This window comes from Pleurodeles waltl, chromosome 4_2 (genome assembly GCF_031143425.1).
Source record: "Pleurodeles waltl isolate 20211129_DDA chromosome 4_2, aPleWal1.hap1.20221129, whole genome shotgun sequence".
In the NCBI taxonomy this organism is placed as follows: domain Eukaryota; kingdom Metazoa; phylum Chordata; class Amphibia; order Caudata; family Salamandridae; genus Pleurodeles; species Pleurodeles waltl.
In genome coordinates, this window is record NC_090443.1 from 771,707,595 (window position 1) to 771,728,908 (window position 21,314).

A 21,314-nucleotide genomic window follows, 5' to 3' on the forward strand; every position below is an offset into this window, starting at 1 on the left:
TGATATACACAGAATCAGATTGCCCAAAAGGTCACAAAAAAATCAAGACCAGTTTAAAAAACATTTTAAAAGTTAAAAATTTGATAGAACAATTCATTAGGGGGAGAAAAAACAAAAATCTATAAGTAAGGCTGCTGAGGAGGAGCGTATGAAAAGATTCAGGAAAAAAGGCTTTGCCTCTTTACAGCAATACAATTAAAGAGCCAGACAGAAACACCACTTGATTCAGATCTTGGTTCCCATGCTGGGACCAAAAAAAAAAAAAATGCAGAGCATCTAAATCATCATTTAGATGCAAGATAATTTAAGAAAAGCCCATCTAACGCAACAAGAGCCAAAACAGTCTGACCCCATGAGGCATGTTACATTTCACCCAAGGTTGTACTTTACTAATTAAAATTGAGTGTTTTATTTGCCTTTAGACTTTAATTGGGCGGCAGCGAGTGAAAGTACCAAGCTTGGCTCCAGCCCAAGCTAGGCTGTATCATACTTAGAATTCCTGTAGCCTAGAGTCTTACCCTTCTTGTCTACAAGGATAGGACACCTAACAGTCCCTTGCAAGGCCGTCAATAAGAGCATTTTTATTCCCATTTCTAGCCTTAATGCTGCCACTGGTATCTAGGCATTACAGGAGGCAAGTCTCCTCAATACCTGCCCTTCAATTTTATTAAAAAGTCCTCATTTGACAATATTTATAAGCTCCACTGCATAAAGTAGAGTAGCATGAATTTTAACCCAATAAGCCTCTAAAAGCTAGGGGAAATGTCTTCTGCCTGTAGCCCCCTAGAGTGCACCCTAACCCCTAGCCTGAGGCTGCTTTACATGTGTTATTTACAATGTGATCACTATCACTCAAGTTACTGCACGTTATTATCCCTAGGGAAGTAGAGGATTGCAACACTTCCAATTTTTGGGCATATTTCGTTTTTTTCTTGCCATGGAAGCAGAGTACTTTGCTCATAGAGATCTTAAACTTTGGTGTACCCCAGCAAATTGTTGCAATGCCTTCAGTTGATTAACTCGTTTGGGGGTAAGATCCAAGATCGCCATTTTATCCGCATATGGGAGACATAAAACTGGTGTGCCCCCAATAATCTGGTATAAACCCACACTGATGGGGAAGCTGGTAGAACTGAGATGTATACAATGTATAAAGAGAAGAGCAGCGGTTCTAATAGTCACCCTTGTTTTAGGACATTCTTTGTTGAGATTTCCCTTCAGGTGCCACTTACCCTCCTAATATCTTGCACCAAGTAGAAGAATAAAGGACAACAATTAAATGTAATAAAGTATCCAGCATACCGAGATCCAACATCTGTTTCCACAGCATCAATTTACTTTATCAAAAGGCGTGGGATAAAAATAAAAAAATCTTTTAATACAGCATAAAACCACACCACCTCTAGTGAACACATCTCATTAAATTGTAAAACAGCTATACTGTCAATGGTTCCATGTTTTATTCTGAAGACAGGTCTGCTCAAGCGGTATGATTTTGTTATATTCTGCCCAAACATTTAACTGAGCCAACAAACATGTAGTGAAGACTTTACCAACAGCATCTAGCAAACCAATCTGGTGATAATTTACTGGCAGGTTATGGTCTTCCTTTCTAAACAGAGGCACGATTATATTTCCGGTCCAGGAGGGGGCATTTTCCTATTCTCATAGCAGCTTTTAAAAGACTGGAAACAGTAACTGGACCCAAACGGTAGCTTCTCGTTTTACTATAGAAACTGGGATTTTGTCCGGTCCCATTGCAGCAGAAGAGCGCATTCCTAAAATGGCCAACATCATTTTCTAGCTGGAGGATTAGGGGTGGATGTGCTCTATTCCAAAATGGATTGCTTTTCTGACTGACCATTTGCCGCATATTGAACAGAGCTGAAGCTGATACAGCTATCCTCCCCAGTCAGGGAGTGATTAGATTTATCCCTTGTCCAACATCCTGCCACTATTTCCGAGAAATGTCTCATCTGTCCCTAGGAGGCGGCCTCTCAAGTCCATTAATGTTTAAAAAAGAAAAAAAAAAAAAGTTTCTTTTTTAGGCGTGCTTCAAACGGCTGCTACACTTTAATAAAGGCAAGCGATTATTCCTCTCAGTTGAATACAATATAAGTGTTTTCCCTGACAATCATTCATTTCGCTATTCAACTGAAGAATTAGAAGAGGAGTAGGCTTTATACTGACCTCTGGGGGGGAGGGGAGGAACTTTGAATGGGATTGGTTACAATCTGGCACAGATTAAAACACAAAACATCGACCTCCCAAGAGTCTAGATTAGTATTCCACATTTTCTAATCTACCCTATAGTAGAGTAAACATTCTGATGGTCTCACTGGGTTATTATCGATTTATTACATTTTGAGGAGGTCCCATCAAATTTACAGGAACTAATGGGAGATGTATGTGCTCCGGGAGTAAAAACGAGAAGACGATCACTTTCAAGTACACTATTTTTAAATTGCCCAATAAATAGCATGAGGAGGACCAGCAACCCGGTAGTCCAACATAGCCTCCCCCATCAGAGATTAATGGATATTCTGTGCAGGGTGGGGGTGGGAGGAGGGCTTCCCTCTCATCAGTTCAAGTTTTGGGAGGGAAACTATAGAGGTAAATGCAAGGCTTCCTCTTTTTTTGGATTAACGAAATAGATTAAAAGCGTGATTGGAGATTTCTGCACTTTAAGTCTCCTACCAAAATTACATGTGAAGGCTGCTCCTGGTCTAAAATGTTTTTAATAAATGACCTTGTTCACAAGCATGTCATACGAAGCATCAGGGGGAGTATACAATTGACCAATATGATTGGCGCCAACACTTTCTTCCCTCCATTAGAGAGAAAGGTTACTGCTAAAAAGTTTCGAGGGATCCCTATAACACACATTTCCAAATAATCTTCTTGGTCTAGAGAATTGGTACCCTCTCCTATACTGGGTGCCCTTGTACCCTATAGTAAAGAAATAACACTGGAGCTCCCGATCGCACCAAGTCTCCTGGAGGGAGATCATATCAATATTAAAGGACACTTAATTGCAACTTCTTTACTTTTCTTAATTCCTGCCACATTTCAGGAGACCACTTTAAACTCCTTGCTAATTATGATATTTCAATGGAGGAGGCAGGGGGCACCACTTAAAACACTCGGCAACCAGTTCTATTTTAGGATTTCATCGTTTACACAGGTATTCAGAGATGACCGGATGGCCATACCTCTTCCATTCATTCCTAGGTGAACTTGAAGCCCCTTAGGAGATGCCAAAGGGTTCCCATTAAGGGAGTAAGAGAGCCAGACCCGCCTTCCCCTATTTATGCCTAGATCAACACTGTGTCCTGCCTATCAACTCCTGCAAAAGTGGGGAACACATTGATACCTTTGCACTGTAAACATTCACTATTTTGCAGTACCATATTCGCAACAATTGGAGTGGAAAGATACCTTTGATTTAGGCCCTGGCCCAGTATGAGACAGAGAAACCAACTACATGTCACTGCTTTGGATTAAATTCAAGTTCTTAATAGCTGCAAAACATGCAGGAAAAGATGCACAATTCAGGATTAAGTCAAAGTAAAAAAGGGGGGGGGGAGGGAAATGAAGCATAAAGGAACTAGCATCACTGAAAACCAAAGGATTATCTTTCTGATCTATTGATGTCAAATATCCTTTCACCTTACATGAGTACACATAGCAGCCAGCAGATTGAGAGAATGGCATATAAAATTGGCATAAGGGAGATGAGCACCACTGTTGTCTCAGGAAAAATCCTGTAATAAAGGGCACTAGAAGTTGGGCTTGGTGGACTTGATTTTAATTGTTCCAGTTGGTAGTGTCTCTCAGTCCATTGGGAGGTGTTCACCCCATCGCTGAAACAAAGTTTAATACCTTTTTTAAAATTCACCGATTAGGTCTTTTCTTCCTTTTCAGTTTTATTTTACTTTTTCTTGCCCTTACACTTAGAGTGTGTATTCCCAGTTGTCTCTAGCATAGATTTGGGCTTAAAGAAAGAAAACTTCACATTCTGGGTTCAAGGCTATTATTACATGGAATCCAGATGCTACAGAACACACTGAACAGGAGTCAAAAATGTACTTATTGAAAAATGCAGGGCTTTCTACCTTTGAGACTATTTTTTGGAATATTCTCACTTGCTTTAATCTCAGGATTTCCTGCTTGCGAGCAGAAATCAAGACTAGAAACCTATTAGATCAAAAACATTAGACTAAACTTCTGAATTTACACCAGTGGGTGCCATTTGGCTGGTTACTCTAAGTTTCTTGTATTACCTTTCCCCCTATCTTCTTTAGCACTGGTCAGTACCTTCAGTATCGTGGTAACTGTCTTGAATAGAATCAGACCCAACTACAAAATATTCTAATAAAGCCAATATACATGATAGAATTCTATCTAGGGAAACCAGTGAATCTGAGACCTGTGCCTCCTGGCATGGAAGATTACAGGGCCGATTGCCAATCATTAATTCCAAATCAGCAGTTGCCGATGTTTGGGATATTAGTAGGGAGTGTTCCGAGGGTGTAGTACTGAAAAGTTGCCGGACAGTTGTCAATAGGGACATGACCAGAGTGAATTATTATCCTTATCTTGCAACCTGCACTTGCAACAAACTGTATGTATGTCCGTAAGAGTAAAATCCTATTTCCTCTTGAGGCATCACTTCAGATTCAAGAACATAAGGGACTTTGAGGACAAGGCTGCACAGAGATGATCCATGCTTTCTGCAAGAGAACGTTTTGTGCTGAAATTGAATCATCTTGGGTCATTTTCTCTTTACACCAGATAAAGATCTGGTACTTGCCTTTCAGCATGTTAATGTGAGGTGCTCTCATCCATAGAGGATTAGATTTCGTTTTGGCACAAATCCTCCACATAAGGTACCCAGGTTGCAAGTTCTTTGCCATCATTTTGGTTCTTATCCACCAGTGCCTATGTGCTTAACCTGGTGGAGTTGGTCACAGAAGTGAATCACTCTGGGCTGAGCTTAAATATTGGGACTCAATCCTTGCAGTGAGTAAAACACAGCAGATAAGGCGGGTGTGGTGGCTAGGGATGTGCAGGGCCGCAAGTCACACCCAAACCTGGCTTGGATGCTTCTGCTCCCATTCCGCCCCCTCCACCCCTGATTAACCCGCTAGTGAGGGCCCTCTCAGAGGAGGGTGGACACTGCTCCTCAGCCTCCTCACTTCCTTGGTTTTTCCTCAACCTTTTGCCACCCGCTACCAACAGGCAAGTCTCGCCACCATCATCTGTAATCAGTCTCCAGCCCAAAGGCTCCGGGACAGTTGCACTGTAATGAGGTGGCAAAATAAATGAAATCCAACCATCTTCACACTCTCCATAGGCTTAACAGGCGGCACAGCAGAAGGGAAGGCAAATGTCAGCAAGTAGACCTCTTTTTCAGTCTCCCAAGGTGCTCAGAGAGCTACGAGGTGGCACACCAGGAAGCGAGGGGAGGATAAGACACAGGTTGGCTTGTTTAGGACCATGGGGAGCAGGGCACAAAAGACATGGGCCCCATTCAGCCCACTGGACAGCGCTGTGCTGCCACAGGCTTACTATGCTTAAGACTGCACTGGTTGGAAGCTACCGTTATTAGCAGTCATATAGACTGCCCCTCCACTCCTGGTGCCGCCTTGACCCTAAACAGAACTGGCGTTAGAGACAGGCAGAGAGTGTGGCTCACATTCCGTATACCTTCGCCTCAGCACAACACAGAGATTCCACTTTGGGAAAAGCGACCCCAAAATGGGAGGGGTGCAGCCTGTGACTTCTGCCCCCATGCCTCGCGAGGAGTAAAGGCAGAAGTCTATAGCAATTGGGAACGTTGCGGCCACTTAGCCACCGGCCGGTTCTAGCCGCTACATACCAGTGGGGGGGAGGGGCTACTTAAGCACCCCCTGTCCCCCCAAGAAGGCTCGGCCTACTCTTTGGTATCACAGCGGTTGGGCTGACCGGACGGCACGCCGTTCCCCGCAGTGCATCACGTGGAGCCGGAGGTTCAGGTGTCCGGCTGTCTTCATGTGGGGCATTTGGAGTCACGTCCCGGTTCATCGTCTGAAAGCTGGAGGGCAGGTTTTACCCAGCAGCTGCACGTAAGTGGGGGGGGGAGGGGGCTGTTGATGCTGTGCGGATACCGTTTTGGTTCCGCTTTTTGAGTGATCTATCCCGGCTATTGTTATTATTTACTGCTGCAAAATTGGTTTTTGAAGGTGTGATCGAGCAGGGGGGCTGTGTCTCTGTCCGTTTATCGGTTTGATTCCACCCGGGGCTTAGCACTTACCGCAGAGGCTTGTGAAATACACTGGGAACACGAGTGGGAGCAGCGTGAAGTCCAGGGGTCAATCAATGCGCTTGTGGGGGCCTGTACATAACACCACAAGTAGTCGAGTATGTGTGCCCTTGAACCCAGCATCGCGTCGGCAGTGTTATTTGATTAAACATTGCTTGTGAAGTAATTTGCCATCACTTTACCGTGTTATAGTAATAAGAACTAGGTCTGTGCATTAATTGTTGCCACAACAATTTTATTGTGTTTTTATGCTTTGGTAATGCAGGCAGTTCATGGTGTTTGTTTTGACCTCTGTCTTAAAAGTTTGTTATGAGGATCTCATGTGCATAATGTTGACTGAATAACTATCTAAAGGTTGAGATTTTATTACAGGAACCTTACTAATGTCTTTTTATACATTGCTTTAGTTTATTGAAGTGTCTTCAGCATCTCTGACAACTGCTTGGGTGGAATAAAGGCCACTCTTTGGCTGGAATTTAAAAAAAAAAAAAAAAAAAAAACACATTTTTGTTAATCTGCACTGCGGTGTAGGCTTCAATAAATTTCCTTAGCCATGTCGGCAACAAGGCCAGTGCAGGAAATAGAAAGGGGAGGAACCCAGAAGTATCCCAGCTCTTGAAAATGAATCATCATTGCCTAATTTCACAAGAACCAGACAGTAGCGATGCAGCGTCAGATAACGATGTTAATGAGAATAATAGCAGTCGTCCTAGGTGGTCTCAAGTAGCTCCACGCGCTGCATTTCCCCCGGTGAAGTGCAGAAATAAAGTGACGGCTCCAGCCCCACACACTTGCCCTACAGTGGTTACTCCCCCTGAGCAGTCTATGCCAGAGACTTCAGTTCCCTCCTCGAGCGCGACATCTGAACATCACATGGGGGGTGTAGGTATGATCACCACACCAGGACAAGGGGTAGCAGACGTCCTAGCCGATATACATAAATCATTGGCCTCACTGTCTGCGCCTGCCATGGGGCCAGGGGTCACACCATCAGCCCTGCCAGGGGTTCAGGCATCAGCATCATTACCTGGGGTGTCCCCTACACCAGTGGTTCCCAACCTTTTGACTTCTGTGGACCCCTACTTTATGATTACTGGAACCCGGGGACCCCCACTGACTAGTCTTGGAGTCCAGGGACCCCCCCACTAAGTCATTACTGAAAGCTGGGGACCTAATCTTTTAATATTTTTTTATTATCTAAGCAGTCACGGACCCCCTGAGGAGGCTTTGCGGACCCCCAGGGGTCCCCGGACCACAGGTTGGGAACCACTGCCCTACACCTCAGTTACCCACACAGGCCTCCCAAGCGCAGGACCCAAACACTCAAGCTTTGCTGGAAGTCTCTAGGCTGCTAGCAACTATTAATGTCCCAGCTAGTAACCCCACCGCCGCCTACAACTCCTTGGAATTTGAATGATTCTTTGCAGAATTCTGTAGCAGAGTTGAAGCATAAGGTAGATGGGCTGTTGACATCACATAGCTTTATTCCAGTGCAGGCGGCGTCCGGTAGCCTGGGTGTCACTCCGGCACCAGGCACTGTGATCCCTGCTACCCCTTTAGATAAAAGTGGGTTGAATGAGATTAACAAGACTCCAGCAAAAGATAATTTGACAACGGAAGGGTCCGGCATCGACGCACTGCTGTCAAGAGCAGGTAAGCTGGCAGCACGTTAGTACCGAAGTAAAAGAAAAGATTTGGAAAGAGGAATTTGTCTACATTTTTTCTCTGATCAGGGCAAAAAGGAGGGAGGTAGAGAACAAAGACAAAGAAGTTAAGACTTCTTCATCAGGGGACAAAAAAAAAACCTAGGGTGGAGGAGAACATTACTAATTGGTTGTTCAGTTTCAATGTATTTATGTCAGTAATGCTGGAAAAGAAACCGGACTTGGTTATTGCCATGATTTGCTATTCAAACAAAATATTGAAGGCCCAACACATTTATGGAGGTACTTCCTGGTTAGAAAACAACAGGGATTTCCGGTGGGCAAAAGGTGGAAGACCCATCTATTGGGTGGGACCAGACGGAGGTAAACGTCTGGTTAGAATGCGTAAATAACAAATTCCCTGGGAGGCAACCCTTTCGTGCGCAATATTCAAGCGAGAAGAAAGGGTCATGCTGGGCTTTAAATAGGAAGACATGTTCACGCCCCGCAGGGTTTTGCAAGTTCAGACAACTGTTCCTTTTGTGGGCATCCCTCTCACACAGAGTTTAAATGCATCGAAAAATTGAAAGAAAGAGGCAGAAATGAGAACAACCCCACTAACTGAATCTCCTTTGCCGACTCCCACTACGATTGACGCTCTGCTCCCATGGTTACAGGCTTATCCCTTGAAAGGGTCTTCTGAATTACTGGCACATGATTTTTCTTTTGGTTTTAGAATCCCGGCCACCGATGTACCTCCAGTTGACCATTGCAGGAATTTAGTATCCACACTGTGGAACTCAGGTGTGATGGCAAGAAAGCTATCAAAAGAACATACCCTAGGCAGATTGGCAGGCCCTTTCCCTTACCCGCCTTTAAAAGGTTTTGTTTGTTCTCCTTTGAGGGTTGTGCCTAAGAAGTAACCTGGACAGTTCAGGCTAATTCATAATTTGTCTGCTCCTCGGGGAGCATCAGTGAATGAGGCTATTGATGTGCTCTGTCCGCTATGCGACCGTTGACCAGGCCTTGGAAAAATTGAGGGCTTTGGGCCATGGGGTTTTGTTAGAAAAAAACGGACATAGAACCAGCCTTCAGACTTCTCCCGGTGCATCCTGAAGATTACCATCTGCTCGGTGCATGCCTATGGGTTGTAGCGTGTCATGCAGCTATTTTGAGCAGTTTAACACCTTCCTGCAGTGGATCTTTTCAAATCGCACGGGGCACCGGGATGTCATTCATTATTTGGATGATTTCTTGGTATTGGGCCCGCCTGGGTCAGGGAAATGCAGATGGGCCCTCCAGGCCTTGACCGCGATGTTTAAGGACTTTGGGGTTCCACTGGCTCCTGATAAAACAGGAGGGCCAACTACTTGCCTTACTTTCCTAGGGATTGAGATGGACTCTGTGGCTGGGGAGTGACGCCTGCCTAAGGATAAACTGCGGGTATTCTAGGATTCCATTACAGTTATGTTATCTCAGAAAAAAGGTCACCATGCACCAGTTACAGGTTTTGGTAGGACAGCTGAATTTCGCTCTAAGAATTATTCCCATGGTTCGCCCTTTTTCAAGGTCAACTGGGTGTGGTGCTTTTCGAAGTCAGGGATGGCTTAAAGTTGTGGGAGGTTTTTCTGCAGGACTTTAATGGAACAGTAATCTGGCCCCATCCAGCAGTTTCCAGCCATGCTCTGGGGTTATATACAGACACAGCTGGCAGCATGGGTTTTGGCGCAATTTGGGGGCCGTTAGGGTGCAGGGTAGACTGGCTTAACAAGGGCTTTACAAAGAATATAGCCTTTTTGGAACTCTTCCCTATTGTCGCGGTTACCATCTGGGCTGATAAATTTAAGGGCAGGTCAGTAACCTTCTGGTACGACAACATGGCTGTGGTGGAGGCCATCAATAGACAAAGGGCTACATGTCGATTGGTACTCCACCGCCTTAAACACTTGATTTTAACCTGCTTAAAGTGCAACATTACATTTCATGCTAGGCACGTACCGGGGTATATAACAATGCCGCTGATGCCCATTCTCGCTCGTTGATGCAGGACTTTCTGCGGTATCACCCTCAGGCAGCGGAGAAGATGACGGAGTTCCCAGCATCTCTGTGGAAGTTTAATGTCCTGCCCTCCCAGGCTTAGTAGCAACATCTCTAGCAGCGTGTACTGAAGGGGCAAATGAGAAAGCTTTTCAGCAGTACAGGCGGTTCTTGAAGACACTAAAAATGTCGGGCTTCAAAATCAGCTATATGTGCCTTTTTGCAACATTTGAGGGACAGAGGTAGACCAGTCTCTTGTGCAAAAGCTTACCTGGCCGTGATAGGTTTTTTCGTTAGACTCAGGAACATGGACTCTCAGCTAAACATCTTTATCATTAAGAGGGCAGTAGCCAGTTGGGCCAGGGGGGACACTGCTAAGCCAGACTCAAGGCGCCCGATAACAGCAGTATTGTTGGAGAACCTCCTCCGCAGTCTCCCCATGGTGTGTTCCTTCCAGTTGGAGTCAGCTTTATTTGCAGCAGCATTTGTGGTAGCATTCTACAGTGCATTCCACATCGGGGAGCTAGTGGGCTCTTCTAGGAGTGATCACGCAGGGTGGGTTGCAACTGGGGGATGGACTGATCAGTCCAGAGTTTGACAATATTACTGCATAAGTCTAAAACAGACCAGTTTAAGAAAGGAGCCCGTGTCACACTCAGCGCGGCTAATGGGTCCCCTCTTTGCCCTGTAAAACTGGTAAGGGCCTACCTGTTTGTCCAGCCACCGGCAGAGTCTACCGCTTTGTTTATCCACGCTAAAGGGGAATGTCTTTCATGCTACCAATTCTCTGAGGTTTTCAAGGTATCGCTTAGGGCAGGAGGGGGGTGGGGAGGGAAAGACCCACAGGGATACTCCTCTCATCCTTTTCAGATTGGAGCAGCTACGTTGGCAGCCAGCGCGGGGTTGCCAGTGGCCGAGGTGAAGTGCATTCGTCACTGGTCCTCTAATTGTTATAGGCAGTACATCAGGCCTGAATAGGTCTAGCATTAATTCCTCGTTAAACTGGCTACTTAAGTATGGTCTCCTCATGCAATTTTACTTTCATTTCAGTTCAATGGTACCACACGTAGTATGGGTCTTGGGGCAGTTGTTTGTTCGACAGGGTGCAACAGCTCCTTGAGCCGAATCCGGCGGCGGACCAAGGCATGGCTTTCTGATGGTCCGGGGTTGGCGGAATGGGAATCGCACAACTTCAACAACTTGTTGCGTTGGCTAGAGGATTCGAGGGACTCCAGTTCCCGGATCTCATCATTATTCACTTAGGAGGCAATGATTTGGTGTGAATGGGCCGCAAGGCAGTGAGAGAATCAATATTTATGGAAATCACGAAGTTGGCAAAACAATACCCGAACACGGCCATTGCTTGGTCACACATGGTGCCTCGCCACAAGTGGGGCTCAGGAATTAAATCAAGAACAGGGCATTTATGGAACATTCCACACAGACTCTTGAAGGGCCCTAGCATGTTTCACAAAGATATGGTGCACTTGTCTGACACCGGTACTGACCAGTTCATTTCCGAATGTGTTTTTTTTGCTCGCAGCCTTTTTGAGGGTGGTGAGTGCAAAGGATCAGAAACAACAGAAGGGTCCCCAAGGCTGGGGCCCCGGGAGAACACCAGAGATAGAATCCTGAAGTCCTTAGCCAACCTGCAGGTGTACACACCAGATTAAGGGGTAAGGGGCACCCACTCCTGGCTGCCCCATTAGACCCCTAGGCAGATTGGTGTTTGGAGGGGAAGCGGAACCCTGAGCGTGTGGACAAGGAACAGTGTAGTCAGGGCAACCGCCCCTCCTAGGGATACAGGTGAGGTACGGTTCACTTGTGTGGTCCAAGGGTGGTTCAGGACAGGAAGCGATCCTGTCATAAGTAAATAATTTATGGTTACTGAATTGTATCTCATGGATGTGTTTTATGTTTTGTAGATATGACAGAAGTTTATCCAAAGTGATTTATGATTTATATGTAATAAAATTACATGGAAAATTTGTAATAAAAAAAACTTCTTCCAACAAATAAGTCTGTCTGTCTACGTATACCTGGTGTTGGGGAGCGGGCCTGCTGGCGGTCTCCAGATTGTAACAGCTCTGGAGAGTTCACTATACTCAACTTATTACTACCCAAAGAAACCCTTTTTAGCAGCCTCATAATGAGATTGAAAAAAAAAAAGTTCTAAACCAGTGCCTTGCAGTTTTCATGCACATCCTTGACGCTGGATCATAAGTCACTCTGCTATAGTTGAAGGATTGCAATTTATGAACTGCAAGTAATAAAAAGATCTGTATCAAAAACCAATAAGCCACATACATAAAATCTCTCATATTCATGGTAGCAACACATTAACCCTCCTTGCAGTTTTGCAAGTTCAAAACTGATTAGACAAAGCCCATCTCGTTGCAGCAAGTGTATTACCCACCAGAGTTATCTTACCATTATTATTCCCCTGAGGTTCACTGAACACACGTCAGGTTTACTGGGCACAGAAACCTCCATGCTGCTGGTGCCTTAACCCCAAAAGGTATTTCACATTTAAAAACCAGTCTTTGTGACGGAGCCACATAAGACTTACTGTAATTTTCCCCTCTAGACTTTTCCCCCCCACAAAGAAGAAAGGTACATTGGCTGCAATATTGCTTTTCATGACAGTGTTCCTCGTGACTCAATTCCCTTTTTGTTTCCACGTCGTGGCACCCAATGAACCAGTACATTGGTTTCCAATTTCAGCACTGACTACTACGAACCAGAGTCTACCTTAAGCCATCAATCAAGGATTTTTATCGAAGTTCATAATGACAGGAGGAGGGGTGGTCTCTTTGGAGATATATACATACATACATACCAGCCAGAGCTTGAAGCTTTGCTCCCTATCACATGAAGATGGCACTTGGGTGATTATAGATGGTTAATGCTTTTATTGATGTAGAAGTTGTATACCCTAATGAAGGCTCTGAGAAACATTAACATTTCTAAAAAAATATTGGAAAGTCTTATTGTTTAACATCTACAGGGTCATGACTGTAAAGTAGATGAACGCAAAGAAGATAGTTTTTCCAGAACAGTGTATTTTAAGAGTTAAACTTAAAACATATGCAATACAGTTTTGAGGTATTGTAGACCTTGGAAACCGAGATTATAAAATATCATGGTTTATGCTTAATCAATTACTACTAAATTTAGTAGGAATCCCACTGAGCAGCAAGTAACAGAGTGGCACAACTCAAGTTGAAATACAGCACTTCAAATAAAAAAATAAATTGAAAAAAAAGTGGAGAGCAGCGAAGTCCTTTCTGGTGTCCTTCGCGGCAGTGAGCAGGTAGAGACCCACTTGGCACCTTTTAAAGGGTGGGGCCGCTGCACTGCTAGGAACCACCCCATGGGTGTCGTGCTCTGGCCAGCCAATCCCACCTGGCTGCCACCAAAATGTTGCTATTGTTCACGCCAAGACTCTGGTTTGGGCCCTGCCTCACCGGCATATGTACAACTCCCACCCGAGTTTGGGGGAGCCTCCACAAACATCTGCTTTTAGCCTAGCAAAGCTTGTTTCTACGACTTTAGCCCTCAAACATCTGACCAACCGTATACAAATATTGAAATTTATGATGGAGGAGTGCTGCATGATCTCTGAGGAACGAGAGCCACGAGGTGCAATACTGAAATTGTACCACTTATGGACAATCAGCTTTTATAAAAAAAAGATTATATATATATATATATATATATATATATATACACACACACACACACACACACACACACACACACACACACATACCCCAACGTGCCTGAAGTGTAGTTTTCGGCATGTACTAGGATAGTGTGTCAAATTCAGAAATATTTTCAGCATGGTGCATTCATCACCATTCAGCATGTTAACAGATTTTGCTGCTAGGCACAAAAATCTATAATAAGGCATGTGGCGATTCAACTTGAAATCTAGCCTTTGAGCTCCAAACTATTGCACACAACACCAAAACAAAGTTTAATCTATTAACATTCCCCCTAGTAGTGGACAATAAATTCCACGATCGACTTTTGCATTTCACTTTTGAGACACATGGGAATCCCAAGTATGGATATTTCACAACATTGTTCATTGTAGACCGAACCCAAATCACGTTAATGTAAATGTTTGCATCTGAAGTCACCTCTTCAGTATTTTAGAAGTATCCACTGTTCTTTTTTTCAGGGTAAGCAACTTCATTCGAGGGCAACTAGAATCATCTGAACATAAACCCAAAAAACATTTCAAGCTTCTGAGCTCAGACAGATCGTCTAATCTCAATTTTAATAAATCTACAGTGCGAAGAAGAAATAGGAAGCCAACATGCACTTTTTTCTACTTTATTTTTGGTCTGTATCTTTTTAGTAGGGCCTTGACCAGTTCACGCAGTATCATTGCATTTGACAACTGGAATCCAACAGTATTGTCCCCACCACAAAATTGGGAATTTCAACACGCCAGAGAATTATGAAGGACATATTTGCCGAGATGCTGAACTAGATTAAAATACGGTTCAACTGGCAAAGTTGCATATTCTTGGGCTCAATCTTATTGTTCGTGGGAGACATGTTTACATTATATGATAACTGTCTCTTTTCAAAAAACATTAACAAACCTCAATAGTAACGGTTCACTCATGACAAATAGATTACCTGTTGAAGACAACCCCTAGAAAGAGGATGCAAATGTCTTAAATGAAATACAATCTGATGCTGGTTCTCTCGAGTGTTTCATTCACAATAGACTCTCCAAATTTGGAATCTTCAAAATCAAAAGTTACTGTATGCAAATAAACCATCACACCATATCGCATTAAATCACTAAGAACAGGAGCCGAGTACAATGCTTAAATATTTTTCTTCCTAGGTACCTGTACTGTTCACTTCAGCAGCTAATTGGCAATTGCTCTTCCTACACATAACGGACATATTTTTGTTTCAATAGCTTCATTCGGTGTACACCATTGTTTATCATTCAAGAGCCTTCATTATTGTTTATCTATTTGGGATGCATAACCTTAATGTACTATAAACAAGTGTGTTGCTTGAATCCCATCAGTCTTAAGATATCATCCATTACTGCCATAGTTACTATTAGTTTCAATAGGGTAACGGCTTGCTGAGTCTGGGTATTACAGTTTAATTAGGCAGCTGGGCCCATTCAACTCAGATGGTCTTCCAATAATGCAGAAACTGCCCATTGCTTAAATGTGGTCCATTTTACTTCATATTTTTGTCACTAATAATGACGAGGAAGTAAAAGCCATCAGTGGTTTCATACAAAGGGTTGACCAACCCTTATGTTATAGGAGTACCTAGAACTGACTGAACGCAGCATAAAGCGCAATAATTATATTTTCAATTATTGTTGACAAACTCAAGGATCCCAATTACAGGGAAACATGGAATCTTCAGTGCTCTGTGATGAAAAAGTTAATAAACACTCTTTTGGCTAGATCTTTCTGGAGCAATTGTATCAGGATTTAGAACTCAACCTGTGCCCCTCTATAGAAATACCCAATCTTTAAGAAAACTATAACCCGATTGATTAAAAAAAAAAAAAAAAAAATTGCATAACGATCATGTCCTCTGGGATTGTGCAATGTCAGCTTCAAACTGTTCTGCTCAGTTATAGATTTATTATATTTGCCACATAACCCACTAGCTACATCATTTACAGGTTACGATAAATGGGTAAAAAAAAAAAAAACAGATGCCATGTGTGACGATTTATAGTTGTAATCCCTTTGCAAATGTTAACCCATCACAATCTAGCTTTTGATTGGGTTAGGCTGATATTACAGTGGTACAAATGACATGCAACTCTGCACTGATAAGGTGTGTTAAAATGAGAATTAGCCAAGTAATACCGACAATGTGCAGCATGATTTGCCTTCATTTGGTACATTATACCAGCAGCCCCATTTTGACCCAACCTTTATTTTTCAGGAAGTCCTTCATATGCCAAGGGGTCTCACTATTGGTAGCGTCCTACTGATTGCAATACGTTATCACCCTTCAAACACGGCACGACAGGCCTATTGTTGCCTTTGGAAGAGAGACTAGAGAGGAGTGTAGTATATAAAGTCATCCCTCTCCACTTACCCCAGGCGAATCAGAAACGCTGTTGCATTTGTTATTTTTATAGAACAGTGCCACATTAGAGTTAGCTGCAATATTACCATAGCCAACTATTTCACGAAAATATTAAACTAAAAAAACGGCAGACAAGAACCAACAGGTACTGCCAGTTTAGGAATTTGTCTAGCAATCAGTGTGTTTGGTTAGCACCCCTTCTCCTCTACAATTTATATTCCCAGCTCGTAAAATGCCACTACTTAATGTGGCTTTCTTGTATGTATACATTGCCATCACATTCAAATGCGTTGTCTTCCTAAATGCCTGAAATATTATCCCATGTACTTGTAAGCATTAGAGTATTTTATTTTACTATGTGGTGTTATCTGTTTTACAGAGCTCTGGAAAACACTTGGGAAAATTTTGCACGTTATAAAACAATTTCAACGTGCTGTACTCGCACTGTAGCAGGTCGATTTCCCCAGAGTGCCCATTTCAATAAGTAGTCTATATTCTTGTGTGATGCTTTGATTTCTACAAAATCTAAGCAGGGAAACTTTGAATTACAAATTAGTCACTATTTTAACAGTGAAGGTGCAGAGGCTGGGTTATGTCCACTAGGAACATGACCTCTAAGAATACATGTAAGGGCTCCAGAGTGGAAGGACTTACCACCCCCCACTCGCCTCCCCCCGCCAAATGGTAGAGGAATAATACCAAACATGCGCACGCACACACACACACACAAGATAAGACAGTGGAAAACTGTTCATCTGTTAGAAGACGTCTTACCTAATATGTTAATGGCAGGAAAGAGGTGGAGGAGATAGTTTCAGAAAAACTGCAAAAGTCCACCAGTGCTATATTTGGGGAAGGTTCTGTGCAAACCGACTCCTACTGAACAGCTCTTCCTCAACCAGTCCATCACCATTTGTTACATTAGCACCCATCTGGCAATTATCTCATTTAGGGCGATAGAGGTATGTAACAGTTTCCATAAAATGCTCGTGTCAAATACATGTGAAATAAATGTGTTTCAATATGTACTTATTGATTTAAATAAGTGTCAGTCGAAGTGCAGGAAACCTAACCCCCCCAAAAAATAACATAGTATGGAAAAAAACATTTACATATTGGATTTGTTTAAGTTGGTTGGTAAGGCACTGCAACTACACAGAGTTGGATGACAAAGAATGTAATTATGCAATGCTAACATCATTTATGGCTGAGCATTACCTTGAGGAGGTACTTGTCCACAATCTCCAGGCCACAGCTGCTGCACATGCTCTTACCCCGGGACACAGAGTGTGGAGGGGAAGCAGGTGAAAGTGGCACAGAGGAAGAGCTGGAGTCTTCATCCAGGGGCACACAGGGGCTGGTGGGCCCAGGCTGGTGAGGATACAAAGGCCTACGTTAGTAACGTGCATGTAACAGCACTATTTAACCATCACATTTCCAATAAACCGGTGGAGCATCACCAGAGGAAGCCTGACCAGATTACTGCCATGTTCAATGTAACCCAGGGCTCCACATCTGATAAGCACACCCTTCGAGTACACGTGTCAGAAACGGTCACCTCCAAGCATTACAGGCTCAAAGAGATCTGTGTACCACACCCATCCGTTCTCAACTCATTGAACCTGTGCGCATGCATAGAATCTGTGGTTCTATAAGTACCTGTGTTTTGAGGTAAGTAAGTGGGTACCATATCGAATAGCAAATGAAAATTAACTCAAACGTGTAGTAAGAGGTCTTTCCAGTAATTGGGATGTACATTAAGCGGTGTGCAAATATTGAATGACTAGTTTCTTCTTACGTAGTTCCCCAATTAGTCAGCAAAGGTGTGTTTAGTTCACTACTTTTCCAGCTTTAATACAATTCAATAAGTTTACCTTACAAACTGGCAAAACATCCTTAACAGTAGTGGCAGGACTGAAATTAATGTGTGGTCTTTAAAGTTAACATTAACAGTGCCAAGACCGGGGTATATTGGCATTGTTTTTTCCTTTCAAAAACTTAAGATATTATAAATAATAAAGCTCATATGTAGAAAGGTTTGTGAATAATGGGTAGGGTGACCGTATTCGCAAGAACTGCGTGGACTTTAGCTGCAGAAACATTTTGTACACCCCAGGTTTTATTTCTGCATTTCTGGCCCAGTAAAAATAGGACTCGGTGAACGAAACAAAATATCAAGCACAGCGACCATATGTTGGTAAGAGCACAGCTCCAGGATCTGCGCTACTATAAAAGTGAAGCACGTCTTGAAACCAGCTCAGGCACCACACAAATCAACCTATGAAACGCAAATCGAGCTTCAGGCAATAATGTCTGAAAACACATAGACGTATAGCACGTAATAGCGCATGAAAGAGTCCACAGTATGGACTGAAGCACATTTCACAAAGTCCAAATGCTCAATCTTTAAAGTTCAAGCTGACCAAAACAGGGGCCACAAGCCGTGTCACCAGAATGACGCAGCCTGGGGCAGTCAAGGGTGGCCGACGACCCACCAAGATCACCGAGAAGATGGAGGGGCATATAGTGTCAGAGGGAAGAGCAGCATGGCTGCATCTCAGTGGGATTATTTTAATTACCAAGTGACGGCTGCTTGTTGCTAGTCTCCCGTCCGCTCAGAGCCAGCCCTTGCTCCAGTAGCGCCGGGAGAGGATAGAAGGTTGCCGCTCTCACTACTGCTGGAGAATGAAATGGGGCAGCAGCCACTTTTCACAGGTCTGTCTCCAACTGGCTAAATCAAAGCACTGACTTACCTCTGAACATGTATCTCCGCACCTCCACTCAGCTCACCTGAATCACTTTCGCTCTGTCAGGCTGGTTACGAGCTGCTTGGAGGGGGTGTTGATGTGGGTCGGCAGGGGATTGGAAGGCAAGGTGGGGGCTGATAGGGTGCTCAAAATAGACTCCGGCACGCTAAAAACGCTTGAAAGCACTAGATGAAATCACTGGAGCCAAGGAAGAGGGGTATTGCATTTTGCAGGGCCTGGATGAAGACCGTCCTTTTAGCCCCCTCTGAAGATTTACACCCTGGGCCAAGCTTGCCCATTCCAAAAGCCGTTAGTCTTTTTCTGTCGACGTTACAAAATAAACAAGTGCTAATTTGGTCCAAATACGTTTTTTAGGCAACATTGCGTCGTCCTCGGGCACTTAAAAGCGGACAGTTGAAATTGTTGAAGGCGAGCTTATACATATCTGCGCCATTAGATGGGTTGGCTACGAATAGCACGTGGGAGACGACCCATTGGATGGCGCAGGGAGTTGATTACGATGTGAGAATGTAAAGTTTGTCATTTCTGCTCTATGGTAAAGTGGCAGGCACGTCTCGCGCAGTGTAAGTGTCGCTAACCTTCGGGTGCAGAACAGCCGGGTATGTTGTGCTGTAGAGGCCTGTATGTTGTGTGGCATTAATAAGAGTAGTGCCCTATGCAAAGCTCGCCGAGGATGGCGAACTGCCAGAGGCGCTGAATGTGGCAGAGCGACCAAGTATGAAGAGCGGCCAGGTATGGCATGTGGTGCGTTACAGAGAGCCTTGGGCTGTTCTGAACCAACGAAGCCTCCTCGCAAGGGCAGTGAAAGCTGCACTCACCAGGCCCTCTGGCGCCGGCCCCTTCCTGCTCCGGCCCGCGGTCACCGGGCTGCAGCACTCCTCCGCCATGAGCACCTTGAACTGTGACAGAGAGAGGGTTAGACCGGGAGAGAAGCGGCTGTCTCCTTCAGATTCCCACCACCATCGCCCCTGGAAACTACCCGTCCCAAGGTCCTGTCGCCACTCCCCCTCCCCCCCATACACACCACCCGTCCCACGGTCCTGTCTCCACTCCCCCCATCCCCACCACCCGTCCCACGGTCCTGTCTCCACTCCCCCCATCCCCACCACCCGTCCCACGGTCCTGTCTCCACTCCCCCCCCATCCCCCCATACACACCACCCGTCCCACGGTCCTGTCTCCACTCCCCCCTCCCTCCCACACACACACCCACCACCGGTCCAACGTTCCTGTCCCCACCTCCGGACACCACCCGTCCCCTGGTCCTGCCCGAGACCCCGGGAGAACACCCGTCGCACAGTGTGGGGGGGGGGGGGGGGGATACCGACAATTCTCCTCCTGCCTCAAACCCACCACAAGAGCCCTGGCTGTCACCTTGACCCTTCATGAGAACCTCACTTTTAGTCGGGAGGTAAAACGAGGGCGAAACAGACCTAGCGGACCCGTGAGAAGGGGCGCCTCACCGCAGCCCTGGGAGCCTTTTCCCGGGTGGAAGGCGCGTGCACTGTATTTGATGCAAGGAAACGGCCTAGCACACCTGGCGGCCGGTGGCGTTAGAACCATCTCACTCACCTCCGGTTGAAGCCCCCCATCCCCGCACGGTACCTGCAACCGCAGGGGACACGAAACGGGTCCAGAGCGAGGCCTTCTGGACCTACTTCACCTCTGTTGCATTTTAAATACAACAGAGTACCAACGTGAAAACAGTAGAAGCAGCACTCGTACCCATCAGGAATACCTTACCCCCGGAACTTCAGCTACGCCTGTCTCTTTCAATGTAAGTCACGCCCCTCAAAACCGAGAGGGCCCTAACAACTTAAAATACCATGCTCCCACAAAAGCACTCCCTGCTCGCTAAATTAGTCATCTCATAACACCACCGCACCCTGGGCCTTTAGTTTATAATGTTTTGTAGAGGAGGAGAGAAAAAAAAAAAAACACGTCCTCTGTGTGCTTTCAATGTTATAGTCTGGAGACAACCAGGACTACAGCTCCCATAAGGCAGCAATAGAAACATACGACTGGACCGTTTTCCCCCTTCTTGTCACCTTGGCCAAACGCTCAAGACCCTACGAACTTAATCCCATCTTTTGTTAAAGGCTCCTCGCCACCCCGCCCGCTCGGCACCTCACCACTCTAAGTGATTCCCCACTTTTTGTAAGAGTACTTCATCACCCCCCCCCCCCCAAAAAAAACAAAAAAAACACCCTAATATACCCACCAATTCTAAACGGCCTTCAACAATCCCTTTCTATAAGAACTCTCTACACCTACTCTCCTCTAATGGTCCTTTCTCAACCCCTCTACCGACCAGGCCCCTAGCTGTTCTCAAGGGGCGTTTCCCTTATCTGCCCCGCCCCTCCCGCGCCTTGTCCACCTCGGAGGGCGCAGCTCGCAGGCCCGGCTTTAATCGTCCCAATTAGCACCAGCCGCGCTTTATGAGCGGCGCGCGGGCCGGGGGCGGGGC

The 21,314-nt window shown here is 45.0% G+C and overlaps 1 protein-coding gene across 3 annotated transcripts in view; it reads right to left on the reverse strand.

Annotated features, from left to right (window-relative positions):
- The window catches only part of LHX8 (LIM homeobox 8), a 154,906-nt gene that overhangs the window by 127,742 nt on the left and 5,850 nt on the right, over window positions 1-21,314 (reverse strand). The window contains exons 1-3 of one of the 3 annotated variants that reach the window (XM_069232428.1): window positions 21,069-21,233; window positions 19,667-19,747; window positions 17,299-17,451 (exon numbers count right to left, since the gene is read on the reverse strand). In XM_069232428.1, the coding sequence (XP_069088529.1) occupies window positions 17,299-17,451; window positions 19,667-19,735 (222 nt within the window). In that variant the 5' untranslated portion in view covers window positions 19,736-19,747; window positions 21,069-21,233. Of the gene's footprint in view, window positions 1-17,298; window positions 17,452-19,666; window positions 19,748-21,068; window positions 21,234-21,314 lie in introns of those variants that run through there. The other 2 variants (XM_069232429.1, XM_069232427.1) reach the window with 2 other exon arrangements.